At 42.2% G+C, this 12086-nt stretch overlaps 1 protein-coding gene across 1 annotated transcript; it reads right to left on the bottom strand.

Moving 5' to 3' along the window:
• Positions 1-4559: 4559 nt before the first annotated feature.
• On the bottom strand, positions 4560-5901 carry LOC306919783 (vomeronasal type-2 receptor 26-like; the record flags this gene model as incomplete). The annotated part of the gene is made up of 3 exons (XM_079496333.1): positions 4560-5473; positions 5554-5677; positions 5770-5901. The coding sequence occupies 3 exons, from the start codon at positions 5899-5901 to the stop codon at positions 4560-4562; spliced, it is 1170 nt and encodes a 389-aa protein (XP_079352459.1).
• Between the last annotated feature and the right edge of the window lie 6185 nt (positions 5902-12086).

The raw sequence follows: 12086 nt of genomic DNA, 5'->3' as shown, positions 1-12086 counted from the left end.
AGATGAAGAAAGTCTCCAGCACGTGGATCATTCCTCGCACACAGTGACAGCCCTCCATGTTTACGCACAGACAGACAGAATACTACAGTATGTACACTGCAGTGTTTTATGTGTTTCCTTAAGCAATTGATTAATGGGCTCATCTGACCTCATATTTCGATGAGGGCTTCGGTCTCCTCATTCGATCACGGTAAATGGGACATCTTAGCGCTGCGTACTACGAAGCGCACTTTCCGACAATATGCAGCAGGATTTGTTTTAATCGCAGTAAAGCATTCTGGTGTGAATGCGACATACAGGTAAGTGTTTTACTGTAGGCTACTGTAACTGTGACTGGTGTCAACTCAAACAACTTCAGATGTATTCAGGATAATTGTAACCAAGGATCTCTCAGGAGAGCCTGAGAGCCTGGTCACGTATTGGAGGTAGAAGGAAGCTATGCTAGTCTACCTATATGTGGATAGAATATCTCTGAAGGCCGAGGTCCTCGAAGTAACCTTGAGCCCTGGTATTGAGAACCTCTTATGCTTGGTGCTACAAGCCGTCGGTGCAACGCATCTAGAGTTACCCTCTTTCTCCTCTTACTACACTCTGATTCTCAACCTCCTAGGGTAGACCTTATACTTGGTGCAACGTCACTGCTGTGGCCTCACGCTGCTATCCGTTGTCGTGGCAACAATAATGTTTCTATATAAATAGTTGGACCGCAGCAGGCACTATGTCAACAATGTAGTCATGGTGACAAATGGTGACTGCCTTCATCTAATTTAAATCTAAAATCTTAAAAAATAAATTTGGTGGTCTGATTAACCACCTCCGTTTCGCTTCGGTGGTTAATCATCCTGACGGTGATTTTTCTGTAAACAATGACCACTCAGCCATACATTATCCCTTATGTATTAACATTATAAACATCAATGTTTATACAGTATAGGTCATTGTGTATATTGCGTATAGCCGTTTTCTTTTTGGGCTTGACCCCGTCTTGTAGCTGTTTGCGGCTATATTTATTAAAGTTTACACAGAAACCAAGGATTATATATTTCAAGGGGGCAAGAGATCACAATAAAAATCCTAAGCATTATTCCTCCACACTGGGAGAAAAACACCATTCGAAAGTTTGATGGTGCATTTTTACACGTGAGTGCAGTGACCACTTTTCCATTGCATATTATGAGCAATGGGGTTCATGTGCTGCCTGAGCGTGCATACTGGTGCTCATCAGTGTGATGTCATCTGTTAAGGCAACATAATTTACCTCAAAAAACCACACCGGTGGGGTAGGGACTCCTTGGGACAAAACCGTTTTAAGGTCGACCACAGACTCCTTGGGACAAAACCGTTTTAAGGTCGACCACAGACTCCTTGGGACAAAACCGTTTTAAGGTCGACCACAGACTCCTTGGGACAAAACCGTTTTAAGGTCAACCACAGACTCCTTGGGACAAAACCGTTTTAAGGTCAACCACAGACTCCTTGTATTGGGACAAAACCGTTTTAAGGTCAACCACAGACTCCTTGTATTGGGACAAAACCGTTTTAAGGTCAACCACAGACTCCTTGGGACAAAACCGTTTTAAGGTCAACCACACCAATGCAACTTATGGTGTGGTTGACTTTTTTCCCTTTTTTATATCCTTTTTTATTTTATTTTTATTTTTTTGGCTTTCGCCTTTATTTTATATATATATTTTTATAGAGGGACAGACAGTAGGCTGACAGGAAATGGGGGATAGAGATGGGGGAGTGACATGCAGTAAAGGCCGTCGGGATCGGGAGTCGAACCCGCGGCACACTGCCAGACTTGGACTACCAGCCATGGTGCCTGGACCGCTGAGCCACGGCCCAGGCTACTGCATGTTTTTTGTGAAGGTACCTACCCTAGGGGACACAGGGAGAACATGCAAACTCCACACAGAAAGGCTCTTTCGCCAAACCCGCCTCGGGTATGGGCACTGATGACGCAGAGGAGAGAACACACCCCCAGCGTCCCTAGGAATCGAACACAGGACCTTCTAGCTGTGAGGCGACAGCATGCACTACCGACTGTGTGGTTGACCTTAAAAAACGACTCGTCCCGACTCAACCCTTTGGTGTGTTTTGGTTTTTACAGTACATGCCTGTAGTACTCCACATACTAATGTATAGCCTATAGGTAAATATTGATATTGTATGATTGATCTGAGCGAATGGATTACAAAATCACCCTTACTTTACGTAACTATGACAATTATGAAAAGACAAGGCGGGTGGTACTAAGATTTTGGCTTAGTGATCTTTTTCACACCATAGTAACCTAGTTTTTTATTAAGTGGTGCAACCACTTCATTAAGGAGCTTTGTGTGTCTCTGCCTGGCTGGCTGGCTGGCTGGGTCTGAGCACGAAAATAGCATTTGGACGGGGCGGCTCACCGGAAACAGCCCGGCCCCTTGGGCGCGTTCCTGGGCGTCTGGAAGTTCCGGGGACCCCCACACGGAGTTGCACCACTTACTTCACACGGGTGTGATTTTTAATATAATTTTGGCTACATTAGATAAGGAGTTTAGTACTATTCACTATTGTTGATTAGTGATTAGTGATTTTTATCATATCCCCATCTGATGGATTCCTTTGCATTACAACACTTTTAGTGGGAGTCAGACATGCAGTAGTAGCTCTATGTAGAAAATATACACTTTCAGTGTCTTCAGTGTTCAGTCATATGTTGGGATTGGAAAAGACTGAAGGTTATAAACACAGCAGAATCCCAGGTGTTAATTAAACTCTGAAAGTCTAAACATTGACCCGTACGGGTAACATTTAAGTTAAATTAACCCTCAGGACTTTGACGTAGCCTACTGCTGAAGCCAGAATGTTTCCTCAGTGACCTTGAGTTATTGCTACACCTCTGAGTATGGTTAGCAGTAACCCAACCCCCACATCCCCAAACCCCACGTTGCTATTTTTATCGACCATTAAGCTCTTCATCAAGGTATCATGGGTATTCAGACCAGGTCTGTCCACTTAGTTTCTCCCAAACCGCTGTGGGTGATGAAAAATATCCACTTAAGCCCTATATGTTGACCAGGGCCCCCCAGGGGTCTACACTCGGTACCCTCCTTTTTCCCTTTACAACAAATCTCTTATCCGAAAATAGCCAATGTTCTCACACTGCAACATGTTGCAGTAGATGTGCTATTTTCTTCACATTTTCACCTGCTCTTGCCTATTATGGCATGCCCAGAATAGAGATGCTAGGGTTCATGTGGGTAAGCTAAAAGGGTGCTTCAAGCATGGCCTCTATTCAACATTATTGTCCAGCATGTCTCCAAAGATGTACCAAGGACTCTGAGCTCTAATGACACTTTAGGGTGTGGTTATTGTACTGATTGCACTGTGGACACTGGACACTGTCACTTTTATTTGCATTGCACTGATTGCACGTTTTGAGACTGACACTTTTTTGTTTTGGGTGGGAAACTGTGAGGACATTGTAACCTGGTGTCTGGTGTTGTTTTTTTCTGCATAGTACAGGATAGTTGTATATAGTAGGTGTATACTTTTGTTCTTTATTGTTGGTGCTTCTTCTTATTTCGTCCCTTTGTATTGCTGTTTCCAACTCCGAATCTGTAACTCTGTAAGTGTAACTGCCGTGCTGTCTCAGGGCGACTGAAATTCCCACGGCGGGATCAATAAAGGAAAGTAACTACGACAGCGGCTGAATGAAAACAGCTTCACATTATTGTGAACACTAGGTTGCTGACGGATAGGTCACTCTCTGAAGACTTCTGTCACTCTTCACTGACATGTTTACAGATAAACATCACTTTGGCTGTTCTCAGCACTTTTTGTTTTTGCATTGGATAGTTTCCCATGGCGGTTTGCTGCTGTTGAACCCGTTTGTCAGGTTCTTTTGCTTTTTTCCCTTTTTTGTTTTTACGAGACGATATCTGTTTGTCAGCAGATAACACCAGAAATAGTGAGAGGTGTTTTACTTGTTTTTGTTTTTTGTTTTGCTTGTCTAACCTTTGGCGCCTTTGATAGTTGATATGTGACCAGATTTGACTGCCATCGCGCAAATTCCAGCTTTTCACCAGAGGAGAAAAACATTTTTTTTCTTTTTTTCAAAATGAGTTAATAGCACAGGCAGACTCTTCGCATACTAGAGCATGTCTGAAATAAGCGTCAGAGCTGAAATCGACATGTAAATATGAAATATATGCTTAAACATGTAGCTAGGTGTAATGTTAATGTAAGGTGTAAAAACAGAAGTGAACCTTTCAAGCCTGTTTTCTCAACTTGTTGTTTTCTGCAAGACATTACTCTATAAGCCATAGCACCAAAACTAGTAGAGGTGCTAAATGTTCTTATTTATATGGGTCTAAAAGCGGCATACAGTCTTTAAGGGTAATCAACTTTTCACCAACATTCTTTATGATACATATTTGCACATTTCTGATAGAATTTAATATGATCTGTTATAAAAGGTAATCTATTACTAACAAGGTGATCAGCAATCAAACAGCAATAGGCTATAACAATTATTGTACAGAAAATGTATTATCATTGAATTTCTGGTTCTACGTCTTAGTGGCACCGCGACCCATGATGGACTTCTTAGTGTTTCTCTCAGGTTTCAATAGCATTATATAACACTTTGGTCCAAAAAGTGCCCCCAAAAGGCCAAAACTGGATGCTAAAATAGCAAATACCTCCACTACATCTGCATATTTGCCTGGAGAGCTGATATATGCTGGGATGAAGGCAATCCACACTGCACAGAAGATCAACATGCTGAAAGTGATTAACTTGGCTTCATTGAAGTTGTCCGGAAGATTCCTTGCCATGAATGCGAGAACGAAGCTGAGGAGAGCCAGTAAACCAATATAACCTAATAACACTGCAAAACCAACTGTTGATCCCACGTCACACTCATAGACTATTTTATCACCATGGTATTCTGTGTTTTTATGGGGAGTCGGTGAGGCAGACACAAGCCAGACTATGCAGATTATTGCCTGGATAGAAGTAAGAGCGAGAACTGTTCCTCTCTGCTGCACAGCACCAAAAAACCTCATAATGCCTGCACCCCCAGGCTTGGAGGCCTTGAACGCAGCCAACACCACCATAGTCTTTACCAGGATACACGAGACACACAGCACAAAGCTGATCCCAAATACTGCATGCCTCAGCTGACAAGTCCAGAGCATGGGACGGCCAATGAACAGAAGGGAGCACAAGAAACATAGTTTGAGTGACAGCAAAAGTTGGAAGCTGAGTTCTGAGTTGTTGGCGCGTACCATGGGTGTGTCTCGATGATAGATGAAGATTCCCAGGACAATGGCACAGATAAGTGTGCCTATCAATGAGATGGTTGTCAAGGAAATACCCAGGCCCTCGTGGTAGGAGAGGAACTCCATAATCTTAGGGACACAGTGGTCACGCTGGGGATTGGACCAGAAGTCTTCTGGACAACTGGTGCACTCTGTAGAGTCTAACAAAGAGGGCAAGGTTAAAGGGACAAGTACAGTATCAGCCTAAAGATAACCTACTGTATACAAGATGTAAACCAACCAGTCTCATTGCTGATCTCTCCCTCAGAACAAGCAAGGCAGTCAAAGCAGCAGATAGGTTCCCCTTTCCTTCTGGTCACACGGGTTCCAGGGGAACAGCTCTCACTGCACACCGACCGAAGAGGCTATATAGAGCAAAGTGACAATGATCAGTTGCAGTCCAAACAATATTACACTCACATATGATGGGCTACGTATTTTAGCCAGCCAAAGTGACCTTGTTTGTTTCAAAGTTCCAGAAGATTCTGTCTTCATCAAGGTTGAGTTCTTCACCTGTGGAGGCAGACTTCTTGAACACACCTACTTTGTGAACCTCTGCGCTTCCATCAGGAAGCCACGCCCAGTTCATGATATTGCAGATTGGTAAGGCATCACCAGTCTCATCAAATGATACTTGATCACCAAATGATGTAGTGAAGTTGACCTTTTCCAGGTAATGCACAAGCTAGAAATGGCCATGAACAAAATTATGTAGAACGAATGATATTTAAAAAACCTACTGTGTACTGTACATGATACACAATAATGACACTGACAGGGACTGTTCATGGATTAACTACATTGTTGCAGTATTTACAACACAATTTAAACGTGAACTATATTTTCCCAACCTGTGCATATGGAAATGGGAAAAGGGCTTATGTGTCCCTGGCCTGAACATAATACTTACCCCCCTCCCCAAATCTCTCTCACACACACACACACACACACACACACACACACACACACACACACACACACACACACACACACACACACACACACACAGTATTTTTATAGCCACCTGCCATGGCTGTACTGTCTGCAAAGTGGCACAGCTGTGTCCAGTGAAAGGCCCTCTTCCTGGCACGCACTGCAACATGTCATGGAGGGCATGGGCCAGAGCATACACAGCCTTGTACACATTATACTCTGCCCTGAGGTTAGACATATCAAAAAGGGTAGTTTCTGCTGTTCCTAGGTCCTCTTCTCCAGTGCACGCCCTTCCACCAGCATCCACCCATTCTGACGTTAGCGGTGCAAATTTACACTGAAATGTGTGCTCCCAAAACTGCCTCACCTTAAGAAACAAAATGAATACTGAAACAGAAATGTAATACCTTGTGAATATTTAAAAACAGAACTCGGATCAAAATCGCAGATTAAATACTAAATGTATCTTGCGGACAGCCGAACGCATCAGCGGATATCCTCCATCCAAACAAGACTTATACGATGAACACTGTCAGCAAAGCAGGCAGAATCATCAAAGATCATAGTCATTGTTTTAGATGATGCTACATAAAAAGTGGCTCCACAAGTGCCAGTCACAGTGGCAGTTGAATGCTTAGAGTTTCTTCCCCAGGACAATCAGACACTTGAACTAGAAAAAGTGCCCTTCTGGGCACAGGTCTCCACCAGGAGGATAGGACTGTGTGAGATGTTTGGCAAAATGTTTAGGAGTAATATAAACATGTTTGTTTGTTTTTTGCAAACAGCCTTAGGCTGAGCTCAGACCTTTACTGCGCTTGTTGGATGAATGGTGTGTAGTGTCATGGCCGCCCCAATGCATTTCCAATGGAGGTCACATGGTTTGACACAACATTGTGTTGTGTGAGGGGGAGGGGGGCAGTCGAAACACAGCTGAAAGCCATACAACAGACCATGTGACCTCCATTGGAAAAGCATTGGGGCGGCCATGACACTCACAACAGCAATGCAGTGCAGCGACCGTGTGAGTGAGGCCTTACACTTAAGTAACTAGTAACTAAAGTTTTCAAGTAATTGTAGTGGAGTAAAAGTACAATATTTACCTCTGAGATGTAGTGGAGTAGAAGTAACAGTATTGGAAAATGGAAACACTCAAGTAAAGTACAAATATCGCAAAATTGTACTTAATAAGTACAGTACAGTATACTCAAGTAAATGTTACTTTCCACCACTGGGAACCAAATGCATCCTTACAGGTTGTGAGTGGCACAAATGCAACGTGAAGAAATTTAAGGGAACTTGGAAAGACAAGTTCATTTCAGATTTATTTTTCCTAGACGAGTAAATTAAAGAAGGAACTGAAACCTCAGCCAATTAGCTGACCATGCATATACGGCCCCAGGAAGAGTAGACTTCACTGCGGCCGTGAGGGCTAAATGGGGAACCGCAATAAACCCGTAAACGCATGAAACTGGATCACAAGCATGGATGGCATCAATGTTTTACTGTAAGTTTTGTCGCATCGACAACTGTCATATGTTGTCATATGATTTCAGTCATATGATTTCAGTCATATGACTGAAATCTTCAGTCATATGACTGAGATTTCGGTTCTTTCTTCCAGTATCGTGTGTGTGTGTGTGTGTGTGTGTGTGTGTGTGTGTGTGTGTGTGTGTGTGTGTGTGTGTGTGTGTGTGTGTGTGTGTGTGTGTGTGTGTGTGTGTGCGCGCGCGCGTGTGATTTATTCATGCCTTTATTCATATTAAACTAGTGTTAGTTTACTGTTAGTTTCAAATTATTTAATTATTCCGTTTGCATTATTCAAATTAGCAGCCTATAAAACATAAAAGTAGCAGTGATTTTCTCTGGTGATTTTATTATGTTTTAATCTATAACTAATTATGTTGTGGTTTATTTAATTTAACGCTAGTACCGTATGTCCATTGAAACCAAAGATCTAGTTTAATCGGTTTAGGTTCAAAACATATATTTTCTACCAGCATTAATGGTATAAGTGTACAATTGTTTTATTACAATTTGTCATATAGCTGTAGCTCCTCATACCCACTTACGCAGGGTCTGTACCCCAAAGATAAAGATTTTATCATAATTTATGTTTTGTAGTGACTTAAAAGTGAGGTTAAAAGCATAAAAGGTTAGTTTATCACACTGATATAAAATAATCTTCTATTACGACCAGTAAGACGCCTGACTGCGAGAAGCCACCTTGGTGGTGAGGTCGCGTCCATGCATCCGCCTGGGTGACGGCCGAATGCCGCTGGTGCTTTGGCATGGGGGGGTCAGATCAACATGGAATTAATTCTGTACTGGCCATATATGGAGCGTGTCTTGATTGTACAGGGTTTGATGAGGTAAGATCAACATACGGAATGTCAGAACAGGAAGGACTGGTGGGGAAGGGTCAACATATGCAATGTCAGTGCAGGTCAGCATGCAAATATGGAGATCTAAGGGTTTGAGGTCAGATGTAGAGTTGCTGTCCGCAGTGGCCGGCTCCATATAGAGAGATCTAGATCTGATGATCCAGTCATCTCCATGTATGGTTATCCAGGGTTAGATGAGGTCAGTGTCGTGATCTTCATATATGGAGATTGGAGATAGCCATATATGGTGGCGTGATGTTTCACAAGGCGTGAGAGGCGTGACCATATATGGATGTCACAGTGATGTCACGAGGCGTGACCATATATGGATGTCACAGTGATGTCACAAGGCGTGACCATATATGGATGTCACAGTGATGTCACAAGGCGTGACCATATATGGATGTCACAGTGATGTCACAAGGCGTGACCTGGAGGTGTGATGTCGTGAGGTGTGACCATATGGAGGCGTGACCATATGGAGGCGTGCATGGGGTGACTAACTAACGGACGGACGGACGCACAGGAAATGCAGGTTTTCATAGTAAAATATAAACATGTTTTTGAGGCATTTTGTTCCAAAAATGTGTTTTGCAAAAATCAACCTGTTGGTGGCGCTATAACAGGCCAATGTGAAAAGGGTGGGATATATTCCTCAGCCTAGTAAGAAAATGTGTGAAAGATTTCACGTAAATTGCATGCTGCGTTCATGATTTGAGGCTTTTGTTCAAAACGGGGCAATCTTGCAAACTGTGACAGCTAATTATAGCCAATTAGGATGGAATATGAAATATCGGACAGATCCGACTTGAGCACATGACCATAGAGATAGTGTGTAACGATTTGTGGACAGAATCTGGAGGAGTAATATCCAAAAATGTGTTTTACAAAAGTCGGCCTCCTGGTGGCGCTCTAAAAGGCAGATGCGGAAAATGCAGGTCAACAGTTTGTCCTCTAGGGAGTGTGCATGCAACGTTTCACGCAGATCGGTGCAGTTTTAGGTAAAAAATGTGAAAAGCTGCCTCATGGTGGCGCTATAACAGGCCGTTGTGGAAAATGTGGGGCAGAGGTTCATCGTTGGCCTCCAGGGAGTGTGTGTGCAAAGTTTGGCATCGACCGGGTTAACGGTGCCGGAGATTAGCTGTTCACAGACGGACGGAAGGACGGACACACACACGGACGGAGTGCAAAACATACTCTCTCCCCATGCCTTCGGCCTGGTGGAGACAACAAACTAGCCAAAAAGTAAAGCTTGAGAAACACTAATGACCCACATATTCACATATTCAGAATGACCTCTCAAAATTGGTGCCAAACAAAACGTTTTTTTTTTCTACTTGCACGTACCTCTACTTGCACAAGATGTAACAATATAGATTATCACCACCGTTGAAATTAAACAAAAGACTCACTAGCATATTGTCATGGTTGTTGTCAAGGTCATTTTGAGGACGTATTTTCAACAAGAAGTCCTTGAGGCCTGGTATCTCTCCGCGGCGGAATGTAATTCCCAGGCTGCCTCTCACATAGACCATGTAGTGAGGGGTCAGGAGTGTTGCCTCCTCCATGAAGCTCACATCAGCTATCCACTGCAGACCGCTCACCTTCTGCTTGACCACCTGTTGATTGTAGTGGTGGAAGAAGTACACAAGTAAAAGTGTCCATACCACTAATGTAGAGATTCTGTTGCAAATAAAAGTCCGGTATTCAAAATGTACTTGAGTGAAAGTACAAAAATATTCACATTAAAATATACTCATTTTGCAGAACATTTCATTTCACAATTTTCCAAAATGTATAAAAATGCTTACATTTTCACAACGCGTGAGCTTGTAGATTGGCTATTTTCAAATAGCCTAAGTACGCATAGGGCTGAAGTGGTTAATGTAAGTTTTGTAATAATAACCAAAATCTACAAAGTAACTATAGCAACTAAAGTTGTCAAATAATTGTAGTGGAGTAAAAAGTACAATAATTGCCTCTGAGATATGGTGGAGTAGAATTGAAAATTGGAAACACCCCAGTAATGTACAAATATAGTACATGAACTTACTTTACACTACTGGTTGGTGTAAAAGTATTGATTGTAATCAACAACAACAACAATAATAATCATAATAACACAATCAGTAAACTATCAAGACAAATGCAATCGATAAAAAAATAACACTATACCATTTAGTTTCTGCAATAATCTAGTTTTTGTAACTTTTCACTTAAAAATAACTAGTTTCTGACTCTTTATAATTATGAGTTTCCTAAATTAACATGGTTCATAAACCCAACCTCATCCAAGAGTTTAATCAGACGCATCCCATATACAAATACAGCGACCACACGAGCTGTGGACTTCTTCATCACAGAGACAATCCTCTGGACTTTAGCTGGGTCACTGCCCCAGGGAAAAAGCTCCACATACGCCAGGCAACCCCAACCAGATCGGGCCAGCTCAGACTGGAACATTTGAGCTGCATCGTGGCCATAGGCATCATCCATAAACAGCAATCCTGCCCAGGTCCACCCGAACCGTCTCATAATCTGGAGCATAGCTCGCACCTGATAGGATGAAGAATGGAGGGAAAAGTGCTTAATTTCCACTGTACCGAGTAGACTGCATGTAAACAGAGCTGCTACTTACATTTTAAATCTGGGCATTTTTGTATACTATTTCAATAGTTTTGGGAAAGAATGCTTCTATTTGTCAATTATTTGGCAACTGAACTAGTCTGTCTGTCTGAATATCTTTTGATGCTAGTACTACACAAAAGCAAATGAGAGGTGACATATGCAATATTAATTATATTCACTAGAGGGAGGTATTTGTCAAGTGTGTGTATACTGTACTATTTGGAAGTTCACCTGGACAGCATTACTTATGGCTGTTCTAAAGAAGGAAGGGTACTGACTCCGGTCACTCAGACAGGAGCACATGGCATAGGCACTTATCTGAAAAAGACACAAAACATTTGTGTGTGTGTGTGTGTGTGTGTGTGTGTGTGTGTGTGTGTGTGTGTGTGTGTGTGTGTGTGTGTGCGTGTGCGTGTGTGCGTGCGTGCGTGCGTGTGCATACAGTATTTTTTAATATATGATTTTTTTATGATTTGTACTTTATTCATTTTCTCGTTTTCACACAAAAATATAACAGCTACATTATAGCCCCTCCAACGTTTATGTATGTTTTTTTAATGTATGCTTAGAGCACTTTTAACAAACAGAGTAGTAGCCAAGTCTATGGACTTTTAATGTTTGTTTAGAGTACTTTTAAGTAACAGAGTAGTAGCCAAGTCTATGGACTGTTTGTTAATAGTGCACTAAAACGTGACGCCATGTGGCAGCCAAGTCTGTGGACTTTTAATGTTTGTTTACAAACGTTTTTAGTTTTTTTTATGGTGAAAACAAAAAGTATGGTGACACATCTCTCCTGCAAACAAAGCATGTGAGTGGACTGAGGACTGACGAG

The sequence above is a fragment of the Electrona antarctica genome, assembly GCF_951216825.1.
Source record: "Electrona antarctica genome assembly, chromosome: 3".
Classification (NCBI taxonomy): domain Eukaryota; kingdom Metazoa; phylum Chordata; class Actinopteri; order Myctophiformes; family Myctophidae; genus Electrona; species Electrona antarctica.
This window is presented reverse-complemented; position numbering and strand designations above follow the sequence as displayed.